At 42.6% G+C, this 20802-nt stretch overlaps 2 protein-coding genes across 2 annotated transcripts in view; one reads left to right on the forward strand and one right to left on the reverse strand.

The window, feature by feature from the left end:
• Window positions 1-3387: 3387 nt before the first annotated feature.
• birc5b (baculoviral IAP repeat containing 5b) lies at window positions 3388-4899 on the reverse strand. Its single transcript, XM_029507169.1, has 4 exons — window positions 4774-4899; window positions 4018-4127; window positions 3595-3712; window positions 3388-3477 (listed from the first exon to the last, which is right to left on the reverse strand). Exons 1-4 carry the CDS (start codon window positions 4897-4899, stop codon window positions 3388-3390), a joined length of 444 nt encoding a protein of 147 aa, XP_029363029.1.
• A 7883-nt stretch (window positions 4900-12782) lies between these two features.
• znf385a (zinc finger protein 385A) overlaps window positions 12783-20802 on the forward strand; it is a 51090-nt gene continuing 43070 nt past the window's right edge. The window contains exon 1 of the mRNA XM_029506625.1: window positions 12783-13369. Coding sequence (XP_029362485.1) covers window positions 13360-13369 — 10 coding nt within the window. The 5' untranslated portion in view covers window positions 12783-13359. The remainder of the gene's footprint in view (window positions 13370-20802) is intronic.

Consider the following 20802-nt stretch of genomic DNA (forward strand, 5'->3'; position numbering starts at 1 on the left):
GGATGGTAACTGACACAAAATGTTAATTAATTTTGGCAGTGAAAGCTGACATCTGAGCTGACAGAAATTTGAAACTTGAAGTACAGTATAATGCTAACCTCACCCCCTCTTAAATTTTAGTTTCTGTGTGCAGTCCACCTAATCCATCGGACAATCCAAACAAGAGTAGCTCCCACTAAAATGAAAAGGTCCTGCTCCATAGGAGCGAGATGGAGGGATAAAGCATTGTGATTAAGATTGTATTAACGGGGCCATAGGAGGCTGGAAGGCTTTAATCAGTGTCTGTGTGCCAGTAATCCCTCTGCCTTTAAGCTGGGGTGAACACCGTTACCCCCCCAAAACACCCTTTGGTCTCACTGCGCATGCACACACGTGCAGACGTACACACACACTGCCTCTATGAGGAAGGAACATAAGGATATGAGAACCCAGGTTGAGAGGTGGAGTACCCTCAAAAAGAGACGTCGTAGACTTATAGGAGCAGCTGGTAGAAGAAAGGCCAAGACGGATTGGAGAAAGGGATGTGGGCGAAGACAAATGTAAACAATGAAACATGGCAAGGCTGGCATTAAGAGAAAATATAGGGACTGGAGGAGTGCACAGACTTACAATGACCAACATTTAGTTGGTGATGTTCAATATGGTCAATAAAATGTTACCTTTCATTGACCCTACATCTGTCTGCTACCACCTCACATCAAACTAGATTTATCATCAATGAACTGAAATCTAATGAGACAACAACAAAACTGATTCCAGGTCAATATTCAACTCTGCTTTTTTATGCCAATATTTTTTGAGAAAACCTCAATTCTGACACTGTAACGATTAAGCAGAATTCAAATTCTAAATCTGTATTGTAAGACAAACAATGAAAAATAACATAAATAACAGCTTGACACAAAAAAAAAAGAAAAGGAAGGGGAGCAGGAGGGCAGCTAGCAGACTCATTACCTATGGGAATGGGTGTAAAAGGTGACATTGTCTGCGCGGGGATGAGGGGTGGGCACTCTCCTCCCAGAGTTCTCTGAAAGTATTAGGGTGTAGGAGTTAAAGAGCTTCTAATGGGATCGAGATGCTGTCGTGTTTACTCTGGGACCTCCCACCCGCGCCCCCACTCTGCACGCCCACTGCATTGTGGAAGTTGTTGGGCTTTGGGAAGCCACTATAGGCTGAGTGTAGGGACAGATGGAGGTCCCTTTGGAAGAGGGCACACCCCCCTAAAAAAAAAAAAAAAAAAAAACAGCCAAGGTGGGAGGGCTGCAGCCTGCGAGCCCCACTGCCATGAGACGTGTGAGAACATTAGAGGTGGAGGAGGGAAAGACTGAAAGGGGATTTTAGTTTCATCCTAATTATAATGCAAGGAAGAGTGTCAGTTTGCTCTTGTAATCTGCCTATACAATCAGCATCATCAAGACACATACCACTGTGCAGTCTATGCTTTTCCATCAACTGGCCTGTGAACACGTCAGTCTCTTCAGTACTTGCTCAGAACTACAGCGTGAGAAATGTTTTATCTCAGAAAACTAAAAATATGCCATTTACGTCGCCTTTATTGTGAGATTAAAGTGGGTCAAGTAAGAGGGCAAACTGAAGTCACTGTGGTGTACAGAGTTTCAGGGGAGAGGGTCCGGTGATAGATGCTGATGAGACGCATTGGAGGAGGGTGGAGGGTGGTACCAGGCGCAGCAGCAACAGATGGGGCCTCATGGAAAGCTCAGGTTGTAAACTTCCTGTTAGTAACATCTGTCAGTTTGTCCATCTGCTACACTCACTGTTTACAGTTTGTTTAGCACAAACTCATTAATTACAAAACTGCAGCAGAGGCCATTGGTGCAACTCCTTTGTCACAGTATATTAAATGGATCAGGAGACAATAAGATGTATGAAGTGCTTAAATACAGATTCCTGTTATTGTTATGACATGTTTTAATTCCAATTTGATATATATATATCTATAGCTATATATAGCTATAGATATATATTTATTTAGAGCAAGAAGGTCACAACAAAAAGAGCTCGCCTCAGTTTTGAACCAATCAAATCATTTCTTCCCACAGATGAAAGTGCAGATTTTATATCTGTGCTATTCGAGGATGAGTCAGTCCATGCAATTCTTTTTGTTCTCTCTCGGGAGCACATGTGTGTAAGTGGGATAACTTGGCATATTGGTATAAACCCTGATCAGAATTGCATTAGCTAATACTGTAAATACGCTCAATGTGATCTGTTCAATTAATATTGCACCAATTGCCAACGTATACATAAAAAGCAGCAATATCAGTAAACTAGACATTTATCCAATTTCATTTAGTTGATGGTCTGAGCGTGTATATGAAGGGACTAACCTTACCCTTTACACCTAAATATGCAAATTAATTAATCACTGCAGCATGAATGTAATATAGTCAAAGAAAGTCATCACAAACCAAAGCACAACAGTTTCATTAGAAATGTTACATCATCTGTGGATATTCTCTTTTCTCAGCTAAAAATATTCTCTTCAATTTGCTCTGCAGTGAGCGGATGAAAGAGATTTAAGCAGCTGATCTGGGCTCAGTGGCCAGAGTGTTACATTAGACATTAATCCAGAGCGGTGGAAGGTTGGAGAAGGGATAGCATCTTTTAATCCTGCACTCCATCCAAACTACCCTCCCATCAGACACCAGGGGAAACTCACACAAACCAAGGCCAGCATCCTTTTTCTGTTACATAAAAGACATGTGAATCTTAAGACTTTACACCAGTTCGTGATTTTAAATGTTAAACCTTTTGTTGCACTTGAACAGTTTATGAGAGCGCTGAAGCATCACAGCTTTCTCAGCGTGGTTACTGCACGATCACTTTTTGAACACTTTCTATTGTCAGCCACAGCATCCTTCAGCACTTCCCAAATCTCTGTCCTCCTCTCACAGGGCTGAGCAAGTGTCCTGGTGAGCCCTCTCAGTCCCTCTATGTAACAGATGTTACTGGGGCAACAGTTGGTATTGAAAGGGAGGGGCTTCAGGCCATCTGTCCAGGGTCAAGGTTTGAAAAGGGATGGTAGAGATGGTGGCACGTTCAGGAAAATAGTAAGTATTTGATTGTAAAGAGGGAATATAACACACATTGTAATCCTGCTGAATGTGCGCTTTCATTTCAGATTGCCTTTGTGAAGGTTGTGAGTGTGAGATTGGGAACTTCATAAAGTGTGTGTGTCCCGGGAAAACTGTAGCTTCAGTGCAAAAGCTCCATCTTGTGGGTAAAAACATTACTGCTAGCAATCTGTGACATTCGTAAAAGAAAACTTTATTATTTTTAAATGCTATTGCATCAAACCAGTGAGTCAAATCACAAAAGTGCTTGTTATGGCCTGAAGATTAGCATAGCAATAAAAATTAGTTTCAGTCATATGGAGTCCAACTGAGATCTAAGGTTCTTAAGCATTTGGTCTATATCGTCCCGTAGATATGCCATCTTCTTATGACAAACCTTCCTCTAAAAAAAAAAAAATACATAAATAAATAAAAATCAAAAGTACATGATGGTCAAAATACTGCACAAACATTTAGGCCTCACTTTATCAGACAATACACAGAAAATACGGAAACTTACGAGGTAAATCTTCAGCCTCTCCTTTTCCAGTTGATAGAATTCAGCCACAGTTATCTCTGTGAAGTCTTTCTTCGTGGTTAAGAATCCACAGTTAGGAGAGCGTTTGAGGTGCTCAGTCCTGGGCAGAGAAATTACAGAACTGCCGTCAAATGTTGCACTAAGAAAGAAATGTAATTCAATTCAGCTCAAATTAGCCTATAACTGTCTGTTAGAGCAACAACTGATTTGAAATTCATTATACTATTCAAGGTTAAGAAACATCTGTATCCGAGTGGAAATAATTCACTAATAATCTTTTAATCTTTTCTGATTACATTGGTGCTATACATTTCCTAATAATGGCTGCATGTCACACTTCACATCTTGAATGAAAGTAAGCAAAACATGAAAGGACAAATGCCTGTGTTGGCATTCTTCTCTCACCAAGGATCATCATCTGGCTCCCAACCCTCAAGCTCAATCAGACAGAAGAAACAGCAGGCAACGTCCGGCTCATTTTCACTTGGGCAGTGGACAAACCCAGCTCTGGCCATCTGCAAGGAAAAACAGCAAACAATACTTCAATATCTTCACTACCCAACTATTTATCTTCACAATCCAAGCACTACATTAAAGAACTTTATACATGATACAATAAAAAGATCACAAGTACAATAAAAGAAGAAGAAAAAAAAGGATCAGAACTGAAGGAAAGGGACTGTAAGAGAGAATTAATTTAGAGGATGATCTCATTTTGGCTCTCTTGAGGAGGAGGAGGAGGAGGCTGTTGAAGGTTTATGTGCTGGTAACATGGTGTATAGTGTTGCCCATCAAGTGACGTGTCAGCAGCTCATCCATCAGGATGAGTAAAGCGTTGGCTAATGGCAGGGGGCATGGACTGGCTATCCGATGCATTGAAACCAAATCTGGCACCTGCCTAACTGTACATCACAACTTGTCACAGCCCCGGATAAAGAGCCTGGGTTTGAAATAGGTCGACGTAAATTATCAGTAATTACTCCAATAAGTTAACATGGTTGTGCAGGAAAATGTAAATAATTGTGATGTGTGCAACAGTTGTCAAATCTTGTCTAAAATTAGAGGATACAAACACATTACAAATATGAGTCCTGGTCCGACTTAGTTAGTTTTTTCCCCTGCAGTCAAATTCTCCTGTTGATTTAAAATAGTTCCTCTTACCTTCTCCGGTGTGCAGTTACATGCCTCTCTGAAGGGCCAGCCAGCAAAGCTTTGTTCTCGTAAATCCTGGCTATACATTTTGTCATAAAAGTAAAACCTGGCTTTCAAAACATCAATGCTGGCCATGTCTCCAAAAAAAAAAAAAAAAAAAAAAATCTAATTCCCAGTGTCACTAATGAAGTAGATGAGCCTGAAGGTTGTGCTGCAATGCTACCCATGGCAGGTGTTTTCACTTCTGGCTGATCAAACTCTGCTCTGGTTCAAGGTCGACGGGTTGTTAGAGGAAGACAACATCCCCATCTGCAGGCATAGAGTAACAAGAAGCACGTTTGTTGGCTCTGGCTATTATATTAACATCACATACGAGTGAATAAGACACCTGATATCTGATGGATTGGAAATACATGATTCAGATATTACGAATTATTATTGTTTGAGACAACAAGATGATTGAAAACAATTATAAACATTGTTCCAGACTTGTTTTCTAAAGCTCTCTTCTGGTGTGAGACGTCCCCACATGGCTCAATTTAAAATCTTTCAAGAACTTTCTTCATGAATAACTGGGGGAAATGTTGATATATTTCTATTATTGAACAGCTTGGCAAAGGCATTAATAAAAGGTTTGGTGTAACAGCAATTTGTTATGGTTGTGTTTTGTACATCTGTTTGTTTTTGTGGCAGCCAGTCATCATTCTAACCGGGACTGTGTGAGATAAGCGGCCGGTATGTCTCTTCACCACATACAGTTTGATTCCCGCCCAGGCTGTGCTGAATGTCACATTTATTCTGCCTCCCGTTGCTATCTGTCCCTTTTCTCCGAGTGGATTAAATGCGCATCATAGTCTGGTACTTACTTTCAATCCTATTGTTTATATTTTTGTTCTTTTTCAATTCCTGAAAAACGGGAGTCATGATGCAGCGATCATTACTTGAAAGAGTCTGATGAAGCATGTTATCTGAGTTATGCTCAGAGATCAACAGTTGCAGATTTTGATTCATCGCCTGTATGGATAGGAAAAAAACCTACACCCAGGAGATGTAATATATGCACAGCGACCAATACATGTGCATTGATGGTATTATTTTAGGATATAATTTTAAAAAACGTGAGACCCTTCTATAAGGCACAGAAATACACAGCTGGAGGCTGAAAGCTGATCTCCTGACATTTCAATCTGAAGCTTTTAGGTTTCATGAACTCTTTATGCATATTTATATTATCTACAACATGATTGCAGCGGCATCATCTCTAATCCTGTAATACCAGACAAAATGGGGGAACTTCACCCCCCCCTGTTGGCAGATGAGAGAAGTAGGGCTGCTGGTGGCTGAATGATTTCCCTTAATCCTTGTGTCCTATCCTATTACACAATATACTGTCAGAAAATGTTTAAGTCAAAGATCGTCTCTAATTTTTTCGCTCTTATTATTGAGATGAACAGTTAAGTCCCAGATTTGTGTGAGTCGATGATTATGTGACTACGCTGCCACTGAAACAATGAAGTGTTTCGATTAAAACATACTATCACGGAAAAAATGGCAGTTCCCGGCATGTATCAACGTAGACAAAAGACGATAGCTGTCTAATTTCAGGGTGCGTGGTGTAAACATTCATGGTCAGTTTATCACTGTGGGAGACGGAGACAGTCCTGGTCTGCTGTGCCCCTGTAACACTACCCTCAGCCCCTCTGGTGCTAAAATGTGCTTACACCTGTAAACTGCTGTCCTTTTCCCCTCCTAACCTTATCTACCTGCAGAGTCTCCACAGGAGAGCTGGCATGCAGCGTGTCTGCTTTTAGGGTTGAGAATGTTTGTTTTTGAAAGCATCAAACTGCGGTAGCCGGCAGCACGGTGAGAGGTGATGCTGTGGAAGGACCGGGGACTGAACTGGACGTCCACCGCACTGCTGATGACATGCTGCAGTGGCTCCAGCTGGGCCTGCATAGTGGACGGCTGCTTACTGCGGACACTGCAGAATAACAACTACATATGAATTTCCACATGAGTGTGTTGTTAATGTAGCACTCAGCATTTTTTACATACTTTTTTCTCTTTTTTTTACAGTTAGCCCTGTTTCTCACTGTATCACTGCACCACAGGTCTTTCAGTCTAAATTCATTCTCAAGTTTTGTCTTTCGAAAACCTTTTTGCCTGTTTGCCAGCTTAAACAACGGATGTCCAAGAATTTGTCTTGGTAAGTTTTCTCTAATGGATTGTCCTTCATGAGAGACACTCCACCACTGTCAGAGAATTTCTGCCATGCTCTGCACCACAAATCATCTTTTAATGGATTGATGTTTCACCCCCCTCCGTTACTGCACCGTACTATTAATCCTCGAGCCTCCATTGACATTTGACTCCCTTTCCTGCCTTCCTAGTATCACAGCTGAAGCGTTCAACTCAATGCGCTCTCCTTCCTCTGACACAAGTGTGTCCACACTTATTAAGGTTTGCCACAATTAGCTGCAAGAATATCCTTCTGCAGCTTTTTTGTCACACAGAGCTGAGAGTGTGAAGGAGAGAGGGAGGAGATATGATGAAGAGAGGTGGAGGGGAGGTGATAGAAGCAACGTGTTTGGGGTCTCTGTTTCCACATGTCCTTTGCATTGCTTTTGTGGCTGTAAGACCATGTTGTACACAGCTCCAGGAATCTTTTTGACTTAATGAGAACAGTCAAGGATTATTTGGGTCATTTTTCCTTGCCAGATTAATTCTGGGAGGGGTCTGTCATTTTCTTAGTGTGCCTGTATTGGGTTTGAAACTGGACTCAAGCAGTAAGAACCACAGCAGGAATAACGGAGCAATCAATGTGGAGCTCAGGTAAATCAAATCTATTACCATCACCTGCTAACGATTTGACTGCTGCCATTAAAAATGATCACAGACTGTCTTTATACGGAGCACACATCACAGGTAGTAGACAGCTTTTGCTGATTTTATTCATATGACTGAATAGACAAATGTGTGTTGATGATGAATAATTCATCTCTACACTTAGTTCAAATATAAACATAAATATATTCATCTGCCTGTGGATCTGTCCAAACAGCCCCATTTGTCTTATACAGCTCTCATACTGTGACTGAACACACACAAACTTTTGCAAGACAGATCTAATCTATTGTCTGCATGGGCGGTTCAATGCAGGAAATGTACATGCACAGTTAAGGAAGAGTGTGACTTCACGTCAATATAACATGTGTACAATTTGTCGTTGTCTGTCGGGATAAAATAAGATAAGACATTAGAAGCTTTTACGTTTGATAAGCACATGAAGGCGACAAGATTCTGCAGTGATGTGACTGACCTTCCTTTATGTGCCACCTCACTCTCAGCAGAGGAATGTCAAAACTTTAGAAATAGACTATGACGCATGACAAGGATAACTACTTCAAACTGCCACAAAATAAACACTTACATTACTGCGATTGTCAGCTTAATGCATTTAGTCTTGCAAGAGCAACATGATATCACATTACTGCCGTAATGTTTCAACATGCATGCAGTAAGAGAACAAATTTGTGATATGAATGCGGACAGAAAGAAAGACACCCTGTCCTCTGGTGCTGGTGTAAAAATGTCAAGGGAGTGTGAGACTGTGACAGTCAACATCAACATTCTCCATTTCTGTAGGCGGGCGTGGATTCACAGGGCAGGCCCACCCACCTGCGTACACACAACTGTAAATCGTCACAAACCACACAAGAGGAATATTCAGAATCAATACAAGAGAGGGGAAAAATTATTAGGACTTCTTGCAGTTGCAAATTATTTAACTAGCTCTGTCTGAAGAATTTTTTGAGCATGTTTGAACGTGAAAAAAAAAAAAGAATTCTCGGAGAGCTAAAGAGATAAATACATGTGTGATTTTCACATACGCTGTCTTGGGCATTTTATAGGACAAAACCGAATTCTCAGTTTCCCGCCTCCCACATCATTGTTTCTAACAGCTGGTATATAAGCAGCTGAGGAATTGGGGAAAAACAGATGAGCAGGAAACATACTGTACAGCTGGCCACATTTCCTGCACATATCCACATCTGATCGATAGTCTAAATTTGGTGAGATGATTATCCCTCACAGTTGGAAACTGATATGCTTGTCAGACTTGCAGGCTCAGGCCAGTTCAAGGGGAATGCAGAGGTCTTTTTGTTCATGCTGAGCTAACTTACTTGTCATACTTGGTAGTATTAAAAGAATCACTTGCTCATTACTGGCTAGCTTATGTATTTATTCCTATGCCCCGTGTTTATATATTTTATATTTCCTGGAAAGTTTTCTAATTCCTTCTTTTTGTGGTCTAATAAGAAAATACTTTATGAGGGGATATACAAGTACTCTGCTGTGTGCTTGCCTGCCCCCTGACCTTTGACCTTCATAGGCAGACTCTAAATTCACCACCAGAGTGCCAGGAGACATTCAAGGCATGATATATGACCTAGGTGCAGATCATGCAAGCAGACTCTAAGTAAAAGGCCAAACTAACATTTCTGGAAAGTTACAAAGTGCCTACAGGCTCTGGCCTATGAATTATGACTAGAATTTATGAGCAACAAAAGTTTTAGCAAAATTTTTTAAACTGCATTCAATCTGCTGTAAGAATGTGAGTTAGGGCCTATCTGGCAGACTTCAGTGAGTGTGGATTTACTATGTTTTTTCCCCTGTAGGAAAGAATGAGGAAGAAGGATCATTGTGCCATATGACTGGCTGTGTTTCATGCACTCCCTTTTTCAGGTTTGATATATTTCACATAGACTGTTGCTGCACATCAGCTAGTCAAGCCTCCCTGAGTCCTTCATACTCAGTAGTCATTCCTTTTGCATCTGACCTACTGCTGTCAGGCTTTGAGCTCTTTGCCCAATTCACCATTTTGCCTCCAAAGTCCTTTCCAAAACAACACCAGCATCAGCTGCTTCGCTGGATTCACTGTTGGCTGTGCAGGGCTTTATGCTTATGTAAGGCATTTCTGATTCAGTCTGACAGGCCATCAAGGCCATACCAGCTGCTTCATGTCTTTTTGGTTCCCTTATTTACCTCTGTGTGTTGACACGGCTCTGGGATCACAGCCTCTCAGTTTACATGGGCTCGTTTTACATTATGGAGCTTCCTATCCAGTAACAGGGTTGCTAATGCTGGAATCTTTTGACACACTCCCAGTATCTGTTAATAGGGATCTATATATCTACAGGCTCTCACCAGTAGAGGGCAGTACAGGTTAACCTCTATACACCACACAGCCTCAGCAATAGCGTATTTTGAGTCCCTCTTTGCTTCAAACTGTGTGTGTGTTTGTGTGTGCAACTGTATAATTTCTGTTTTTGGATAAATTACAAAAGCAGGACCACACAAGGTCAACCATTCAAACTTGGTCTGAGTAGTGATGTCAGAGTTAGGCTGAGGATTTAGTTAAGGTAAGGGTTATGACTAAACATCAAGGCGTCAAGCTTTGGATAAATGTCCAGACAGTGAATATGAGTCAAAACGATCGACTTAAAAGAAAACTATAAAGTCAAATATTTCCATTTAGTTTCCTAGTCAGATGTAGCTTGAAAGCTAATTGTAATCTAATGGCCTGGTCAAACGATAACAATAAATAATAACAATTAAAATGTGCTTTAATTGTAATACCTGAATGATATTTTTATCAATTTACAGAATAAAATTCTGAATAAAAATTATTCAGAAACAGTTTTTGCTCAGAAAACAAGTTAGTTGAAAATGCAAATGTTGCAGAGTGCAAAGTGTATGGTTCAAATGTGAATCAAAATAAATGAAATAAATTTCTATTTTACATTACATACATACACAATTTGTAGACATATTATCACCATATATTCTATCTCACTTCTTTTTTTTTTTTTTTGTAGAGATATTTGTGAGTGAAGTCCTTTAAACAAATCAACTGGATGGCAAATTAAATAATGTCAGCTCATTATTCATTTAAAATCTTCCCCTGGTGGCCACTCGTGTCCGAAGATTCCCATCATCCAGCAGTGATGGAAGTCAGCGCATCATCTTCAGAATGATTGATCTATTGTCAGTGGCAACACAAAACAACCCAGTTTCCTTCTCTTCCCTGTGTCCCTCCACCATTCTTCTGCTCACATACCTGTTCAGAAAGGCCATCTGTCCTCCCTTGTGCTGACCCTCACCCCAGCCCTGTCTCCCCTCTCTTCTCCTCCTCCCTTCTCCTTTCCTATGGATGATACAGGATCCCCCTGCTCAGATTTCACCCTCTCATCACGACATCCATTAAAGTGGCGCTGGGCCCTGAGCCCCCGTTGGCCTGACAGCACATTAGCACTCGGCCCATTGAACGCCAACAAGGACCGGGTCTGAATTATTGATAACAACACAACTAATGAGGAAACCCTATCTTAGCTTTTTTGCTGACATAAACACCCACACGGCTCATGGAAAGACTGACATATCTGCATGGTGATAACTTTTGTGCCACATTTTTAAAAACTAATATTCCCAACAAAGTCAGTTTCTTCCAACCATAGTTCCCAATGTCATCCCTTTATTTAGTCTGTATGATAAACAAGGTGTTTCATCTTGCTGGCGGGCGTGAAAGCAGGCTGATATGCCTTTGCATAGAACTACTATATGTTCTATACAGCCAACTACTTTTAGTCAGTGGATTTTATCCAAACGCCATGAAAATCAGTGGGTGTTTGTGGCCCCTAAGTCTGCCAGTGTTTACACACAATAGATGAAATGTGTGCAGCGGAGCTGTGCAGAGAGGTATTGGAGTTGTGAGCAAGCCTTCTTAGTATTCACTCCAACACCCTGTGACTCACAGCCTCAGCCTGAGAGCGTGAGAAGGGTGGAGGGAGGGGGGGGTAGAGATAGACAAGAAAGAGAAAGAGAGAGTGAGAGAAGAAGAAGCACTATGAACATCAGGCTGCATTTTCTGTAGCCCCGGGCTCACATGTTTGTATCTGTTTGCAAGCATGCCAGCCCAGAGGGATTAATTTTTTGACAGCTTTGTTAAGCCTTCTCTTAAGCGCTGAGCTTCTCAATAACATTGTAGCAGTGTGATTTTTAAAAAGGTCTCCCTCTCCAGCTTCCCTCTGATTCTTTTTTTTTTGCAGGGGAGACTGGAGGAAGAGAAAAGCAGAGAGTGCTCCTTGTACATGACAGTAGACATTGTTTGAGTGGCTCCTTGGTGTGAAGGAAGTGGACCATAAGAAGCTGGCTACGAAGCTGCTTTTCACTTAGTGACTGCTTTGCTATGGTCCACAGTTTGATTCTCTGCAGTCCTTCATCTGTGTCCGACTCTGTGTGTCACACATCCTCCCAGTCGCCTCTTCTTGTCACCCCACGTCTCTTGATCCCCCTGTCAGTTTGTATTTAGTTTAATCTCTGCCCCTCCTTCTTCTGCTTCCTCTGCTCTGTCGCTTTCTATTTCATCTCTCCTTTTTTGCTTGCCACCGCCCCCCCATTACCCTCTCCACTCCCTGTCTAAATTCCATCCCTTTGAGGAAAACACAGAGGTTGATAAAATGTATAACCCTGTCTTGACAGGTTACGAAGTGGAGGGAGGGAAAAGGTAGAGAGACAGAGCCACACGGATAAAAGGTTAATCCTTTAACAAGTCCACATACACATGGAGGCAAAGGACAGCGAGGGGGGAGGGGGAATAGACAATAAACGCAATAAACAGCCTGACAATTAGCCTCTCTGTGCAGGGGAGATAGGTGAAGAAAATTTGGGAAATGACTGGAACAGACAGGGGTAGGGGGAGACGGCATTTTCAGTCAAGCTCTGTCTCTCCTTCATGACTTCCACTCTGCATGATGACAAGTGTCTGACGCTGCTCCAATTGGTCGAGGCTGCCACCAATCAGAGCAGAGGCATGTAAGGTGCCTTTAGGTTATACCCAACCTCAAAAACAAGAAGCAGAGAAAGAGAGAAAGCGAGAGAGGGAGAGAGACAGCCGAAGTAGAAAAGGGAGTGTGTGTTTAACAGAGAGAGACCAAAGCATTCGCCGACTTTTCTGTGTACTGAAGACCTTCCCTGAAGGCGCCGTGTGAAATGACACAGTTGAGAGAAGAAACTACTTGTCAGCTGTTTGTTGAGGACTGCAATTCCTCCTGGCTGCTGTGGAGAAGAAGCGCTTGTCTCTGTAGCCTCCCCCTGTGATTGGCTGTCACACTTTAGGCTCCCCCTCCTCTCTCTGACTCCCCTCTTCTCTCTCTCTCTCTCTCCTTACTCTCTGCCTCTAGACCCCCTCCGTAGTGTCCTCAGGTTTACCTGAGCCTCAACTGCAGAAACGTCGTACCCCCTCCTCCACACGCATACATACGCTCTCTCTCTCTCTCCCTCACATACACACATACATTCAGTTTTTCACCTGGAGAGGAAAGGGGGCAAGGGACGACATGTGCAGCAACAACAGCAACAGCAGCAGTCTCTCCTCACACCAAGCGCTGCCTCTCTGAGTTGCCTCTTTCTGGAGAGTGGAGAGGAACTCTGAGAAGAGATTTTGGAGCCATTGTCTCTTGGCGAAAGCAGGAGAGACAGGGACAGAGAGGGTTCACTTGTCAACCCAGGGATACCAAAGCAGCAGCACACAGCATGATCTTGGGTGAGTTGTCGCTTTTTGGTGGGATGATGGGAGATTTTTGGAGAGGTCAGTCATGTTGCTGGCTCACTAATCCGTACTTAAACTTGACCACCAGCAGCTCTTCATTAACAGTGTACTATGCTTGTTTTCCATTCCACACAGACATCTGTCATGGCTGAACACCGGCTGGGATGAACCTTTAAACCGTGGTTAGCACATGTAATTACAATAATAGTCTGCCATTAATATGGCAGGTGTGAGTGACGACAGGGAAGGTCAAAGTGTTTCCAGCTGGACTGTGTCATTATGGGCTGTTTTGATCACATGATCAGACTCAACCATTCTCGTACCCTGCCAGCAGAGGTGAAGTGACAAATGTGGCTTAATACCAAGTTACTGAAAACTGAGGAAATGTAAATCGATCACGTGCATAAATATTTCTTTTATGCCTTTGTTACACAAGAGCCCAGTTTTAATGTAGCCTGGACGAATAATCATTTTAATAACTTATGGGCAAAAGGGCCATCACGCCAGTGGCCTTTTACAAAGAAAAACATTCAAAGATTCAGCCTCTCGCTTGAAGCACAGTGCAGCTTTTAGTTATTATACAGTGTGGATCTGTTCTGAGTCAGCCAGCTCTGTCTTCTTTAGTATTCTGGTCTCATATTGGCCATGTCTGCGAGAGGGGATTTTGTGTGGTCTCTGTGCTCCACATATTCAGCTTTTGCATTCATACAGAGGATGTGAGCTCGCCTGTCTAAGTACAGTCATCTGAGCCATCATATTGCTGCACTTCTGTTTGGATATAAGAGGAAGAATGTGTGTTTTTGCATGTAAAGGGTAGCACCTTGTGTGATAGCTCGTGAAAGTGTTCCAGAGTCTTCTAATTCATTGTTGTCTGTGAGACTGTGTGGTTATTGTGTGTCCATTTGGTATAAGCGTGTATGTGTTGTTGTGTGCTCTGCCAGATAGGCTACTTTGTTTTAACGCATGCCTGGACTGATTCAGGCATTGCTCTGCTCCCCTGCTCTCCCGGCAGGCATGTTTTTCAAACAGACATCTCTAATGATTATAGGGAGTCATGTAGTCTGAGGTGAGCGAGTTTACCTTGACAAAAGTGTATTCCTAACAGCTAAAGGCTCTAAGCGAGTTATTAAAGTTCAGGCAGTGGACTGTTCAACAGCAAGCTTTAACACTCACTTTGCTTGTCTTTTGTTTGTTTTAGCTTGAGCTTTGTGTCATCTTGTGTCTGTCTGGGTTACATTTCCAGCTAATGCATCTTGTAATAAGGGAAAAATGGCTTCAACCTTTTTCAACAGCTGGGCATGTACTGTCTTGATCAGGCTGCAGGTGCTAGCAGCTCCCGTAAATGATATTTGGCCAGGACATGCTAACAGAAGCTTTGACCGTCAACCACAGCTTCACCACACTAGCAGCCTGCAGGTTAACTTGCTCATGGTGGTTTAAGCTTGAAGTACTTATTACAGTGAGTTAATTTTAACTGTTTGGCAGAATAATTGTAGTAGAGGTAACAAAACACGTAATGTGATCTCTGATTTGCTGTATAATGTTTTCTGCCTCTGTAGGAACATGGACTCCACATGACAGATAATTACGCTAGACTAAACGCTGTTCAAACAGTGAAATCGGCTGCAGCTCAGAAATGTCAGATCTGTGTGTTTTTCATGACATCTAATGGCTTGTAAAAATAATTTCAACCCACACCCGCCAAAAAACTGACACAGACTCCTCCTCTTTAATTTGTCAGTCAGATAAGTATCTTCCATTATTTCTGTCTGAACATAGAGATTTTACAGTGGCTGACATTCTTCAACATTTGCATGACTGTGGCTGAGTGTGCTGTGTGCTGAGTGATTTGATATTTCGGCTTTCTTCCCTCGAAAAGGGAAATGTCATTGTAATGACCTTTGCATTTCTGGTGCTGGTTGATCTGGACCTCCAATCAACAAATTTCTTGATTATGCTAACTGATACAAATCTGCAAGGCTCTGATAAAATATCATTGTACAACAATATAAATCGTTCTTTCAAATTTGTGTGTGACATACAAGTAGTATGTGCATAAACTGAATGCAGCGGCGTGTGTATGGCTATTAGACTCTTCTTATTCTTTGTGTTGGATGACCTTGAGCAAACAACCTTTTCTGGTGATGCTCTGTCCTCGACGCTATATTTACAAATCCATGATAACTAGCTACATAGGCAATGTGTAGACCTGGCAGAAGTCTTTGGCTTCTGTGATAGTGATGACAGTCCTGATGCTGACAATGGCAATGGATGTGTGGTTGCGCTGTACAGAGTGCTCCATGCAAAGCCGCGGGCAGTCAGCTTAGCTCTGCCTGACATGGGCTCTGCACCAAGTTCGGGGTATAGGGGCTGCTACTGATGCTGTGAGTGTTTGTGTAATAAAATTTGTGTGTGACATCTGGACAGAGAATGGAGCAACGTGATGAGAGAACAATGGAAAGCTAATGGAGGACATGATCACTGGACTCCTGTTGGTGTAGAGCTGTTTGGTGTGGAGTGGTCACATTGTGAATAGCCGCCATGTTGCGTAAAAATAAATAAATAAATAAGAAATTCTACGCCTCCAGCTTGCTGATGCCTGGAGGGACCATCTGGTTTTTTAGATAGCGTCTTTAACATCTTCTCACTGTCACCCAAAACTCTCCATGTCTGACAAGAAATCGTGGGACATTTTAGTTTGTTAGCTTTTGTTAGCTTCATCTCCAAGTGTTTTGGGGGGGGGGTTCAGTCACAATCATTTCATGTTTGGATGTGAGTTCATGTCTCATCTGTCTTGTCTGTTTGAGTCAGAGCTGACCTCCTGAGCTCAGGGCCATGCAGCCTATCCGTCTACTTGTCTTTGTGTTCGAGTGCCCACTCTGGCCTCATTTGTCTCAATAAAATCTGTCTATCTCTGTTGACCTGTCTGAATAGCTATTGCACATTCCATTCAGCCATTCAACTGCCTGCACACACTCACCTGGTTCCAGAGGTCAGCTCAAAGAGCGACCTGAGAATGTGTCTTTGGGCTGATCAGCAGTTTTTTTGGCCTCCATTTTCCATTTTGGATCTGCTCTCTTTGTTTGTGTCAAAGTGACACAGTAATTATAACTCCTTAATGAGCCAGATACTTGCCATGCATAGCACAGTTAGTCCCTTTAGGCGTCTTTGCATATCCAAGATATAACAGGAACGCCTTATTGCAGCTGAAACTTGAGAAATCGGCAGTTACACATGCTGAACAAACTATGGATGGGTACTTTGAATGCCTTAAAAAGAATGAGCTACACGCCTTAATAAGTGAGTAGCACCTGTGAATGATAAATGTCACTAAATCCCTCTGTTCACTCAACACTAAATTAGATATTCTTAAAAGCTTCAAATTCCAAGGTTTTCTTTTTTTATATAGTATACACTATTTCCTTTCAGTGGAAATATTTTCCCTGGCTAGTGGCTGTTTGAAAGGCTGCTATGTGATCGGGCAGTCCAATGTTTTTGACCAAGATCCCTTTTCAATAAGAATTATCCTTTTAATAATGATTATAATAGGCCATTGTTCTTGGAACTGACCTGGGAAACATGATTAATGTTAACCTGGATTTTGTGTGTGTTATGGCGCTTTATATATGTGGATGAATAAAAACAACAAAGGTGGCATCTCTGATTTTTTCCTTTTCTAAAGCCGGGCTAAGAGTTATTTTATGGAGGGGACTCCTCAGTCAAAAAAACCCAATAACAGGTCTCCTCCATGCCCTCCTGCCCTCCCCTGCTCTTCTCTATCGCTCCATTTGTTTATGCTGGAGTGACTCTGTGTCAGCAGGTTGTCAATATCGTCTGTAAGAGACTCTAATGAATAGTCCTGCTATTGGACTGGTGGGAAGGCAACCTATTGTGTCTGTTTGTGCATGTGTGTGGGTGTGTGCGTGTGTGGCCCATCAGCGTGCGTACCGCTGCAGAACAGAGAGCAGTGGAAGTGTCTGTTCCTCTGACTCCCACTGCTTCATTGGCCTCACTGCAGTGCCCTCTATCAATGTCCATTCATTAAAAGAAAAAGGCCTCAATGGCACCCGAGCATGCATGGTTTCATTTAGTGAATTAGAGCGATGAGGTCTTTTTAAGGAGAACATGCACAGAATGTAAACATGCTGGGCACTTCAGTGCCTGTATAACTGAAGCGCTTGAATAAAATGTACAGTTTATATGCACACACACCAGTGCCGGCACCTGCCCCCACCGACAGCTTGGTGCTGTTGCTCTGTGAAGCACAAAAATACACCTGCGTGTGATTATGGTGTCACATTAGCGCATTCACCAAGGCAGTCTACTTACTGGGAGTCCTGGGGTCACAAGACACCTGGGACACGCTCAGCAAGCTTCAACAGTCACTCTGATCACAAAGTGGAAAGATGTACAGATGAGTCTTCATGCTGCAGCGTTCAAGGCTTTGCAAAATTGCAGTGTTGTCTTGATCTTGTAGGATATATATTGACATTGTTTCTACATTTTTACTCTGACTATGTCAAAACTTATTGATCTTTTTCAGTTACCTGTTTTAGTGATCAATGTTCATGTTTTGAGGCATGCTATCCTTTAGAGCTTCAGATGTATTTGGTAGTAAACAATGAGCTGACCAGCCCTCCTCATTTTGATCAAATAAGCAAAACTGATTGATAGATTGATTAATTACTTTGATAATTCAGGAACGTTAGAAGTTACATGAGGAGCAATTTCCACAACAGCATCCGAGCATGAAAAGGTTGTATAAAGTTAATGTTTGGCGGCGATGTTGCATTAATCATTTCTGCTCCACTTCTGTGTGCACAGAAGAGGAGGGGGGGGGGAGAGAGAGAAAGTCAGATGGAAAAATAGAATGAAAAGTGTCCTCATGAAAGAGAATTACCTCCATGGAGCTATGGGGAAAAGGGGAAATTCCTCTGAGTGTTGTTAAGACAGGGTTTCACACAAAGACCAAAAGTGATATCAATTCTCCTTGAGATGGAGCAAGGTCAATTCATACAGGCATGGCCCGGAGAAAAAGATGAAGCTGAGGAGGAGGAGGAAGCTGATGAAGCAACCAAAGGGAAGGATTGAGTGAACAGTGGAAGAAGAGAGAGACTTAATGTAGCACTGAAAAGATAAAGGCAGAGAGGAAATGAGCAAACGGCAAGATGAGAAAGACTGGATGTGGGGTAGGGTGACAATTCTTCAGTTAAAGCTGGCCCGCGGGGAGAAATAGATGCTTCCTTCCAACATACAAGCATTGAGCTAGTCTCACTGTATCATCTGACTCATACATAGAGGAAACATGAGCAGTATATATCTGACACAAGTGTTGGGAATGTCAACCTACAGCACTGCCTGAACTTTACTTATCGCTACAAGGACATCTCCTCACGCTGTGACCTCATCCATCCAAACTGCTCTTCATGTACTACTGAAGCGTTTTCCAGACACACAGACTGAATGAATAGTGGTGTTTTTTTCTTCCAAGATCCCTCAAGCTAGCTTTTAATCCGTAATGTTACATGAACGGCTCAAAATAGCCTAAATCTCCACCTTAACACCTTCCCCCGACCAACTAAATCTCTTCAAATGTGTTTCAAATGGTGTGTGCATATTGGCTGATGAGATGCAGAGCATTCTGCGTTCAGGTAAGGACTGCCCTCTTTGACATGTACTGTGGCTCCTGCCATCAGAAGGGTTCTTTGGAAATGCTAAGTTGAGTATTGGATGAGCGTCTGGCTTGCAGGTAGTTACGGGATCCGCGTGGCACAGGGCTTAGTGTGGCGTCTGGTATGCACACCTGTCTCCACACAACAACTTCCCCGAAAAAGCAGCCCTACCCCTCAGAGGCAGAGAGAGACAGAGAGAGAAGGAGGGAGAGGGAGAAGGTGAGAGGAGAAGGGGCTCTGCCAGGACCTGCAGCACAGCTCCCTGCCCTTGCCTAGGGGAAGTGGGTGGAGGAGAAAGGGAGGATTGGGAGGGCGAGGTGCCAGAGGTGTGGATTAGAAGGCTGTAAGGGACACAGAGGTAGTGTGGTATTTGCAGTAGTCATTCTATCCATTTACTCTGTTGGTACTGTGCTGATGCTGGTCAGTTGCTGCATTTTAGGCTCTTGGTTTTCTTGTAGTGTGACTGTTATGAAAAAACACACATTTATTAGAGTAATTTTGGTCTTTGTCATATATAAAGATGAGAGGCATGATGTTCGAAGGAAGTTTGAGTAGTCAAATCCTCCACTGACAGATTCTCCTTCTGCAGCTGTGGAGCATGGATAGCCTTCAATGCAGCACTAAGATAATATCGAAACCTACACAATGGCTGTTAATGTGCTTCAAAAGGAGCACTGATGAAATGCAACAAATGGGAGGCAGAGAGGAAGGATGGAAACAAGTATTTCCATATAATTAGCATAGTCAGGATCAGCCCAATCCTGGCCCAATGAGACAGGAATAGCAGCAATAACATAAGCGACTTTACATTGCATTCTTCACATCTGAATAATTTTGGTTAACGTTTGGGCTTGTATTGGAATCGCTTATTAAATTAGCATCAGTGGTTTGACAGCATGTCTGAGCACTGCTGTAGCCAGCCCACATGCGTTGGTATGGCAGCGCTGCTGCCTCAGTTCTAAATTTTCTCATTTGCGCCAGTGATAGCTTGTGTAAATGTGAGAGATTGTATTTACAGTGGCAACGAGGATGGTTTTTGTCTCTGAGCTGGGCCAATAATCACCGGGCCAGCCACTGCCACAAATCTTCATTAGAGGATTAGCCGGCAGGGAGACAGCTTGTGTTCTTTTGCTTTTATTGGTGGCTCTGCATCCAGCACTTTCTCAGATCTCACATACTTCCCATGTCCTCTACTCAAAACTGTGAACGCAGTTCACCTAAGACAATCATAAGCATAATCACATCACATGGACACCTGTACGTATGCTTTGTCTTTGAGCCTCCTTGTTTGTCTCCATCTTTATCCTCCTCTTGAGATCATTCTATCTCTGTCTTTCTCCTACATATGTCCAAACCCACATAAAGCTCACACATCCTGTCAGTTTGCCCCCTTGAGGTGCATCAGCTGCCCGGCGTGCACTCATTCTCAAGACAGAACAAATTAAGGTCACAGCAGGGAGAGCCAAACCAGCAAAGGACAACACGATCTGCCAAACCTGCCTGTGTGCATGTGTGTGCATATATATTTTTTTGTCTCCTGTGAACTCTAAACAGTGGCACAAATCCAATGAGAACCATTGTCAAATGGCACTGGTCCCAATCCAGGAAAAAGAACAAAATGACACTCATTGCACCATTTCGAAGGATAAAAGGCGTCACCCTCTTCTTTGAATTTGTGCTAGAAAACACAAGGATGAATGCTCTTTTGAAGGCTCTTTGATATCCCCTGATGAAGACCACAGGATCAGATTCTCT

Source organism: Echeneis naucrates, chromosome 7 (genome assembly GCF_900963305.1).
Source record: "Echeneis naucrates chromosome 7, fEcheNa1.1, whole genome shotgun sequence".
Lineage (NCBI taxonomy): Eukaryota > Metazoa > Chordata > Actinopteri > Carangiformes > Echeneidae > Echeneis > Echeneis naucrates.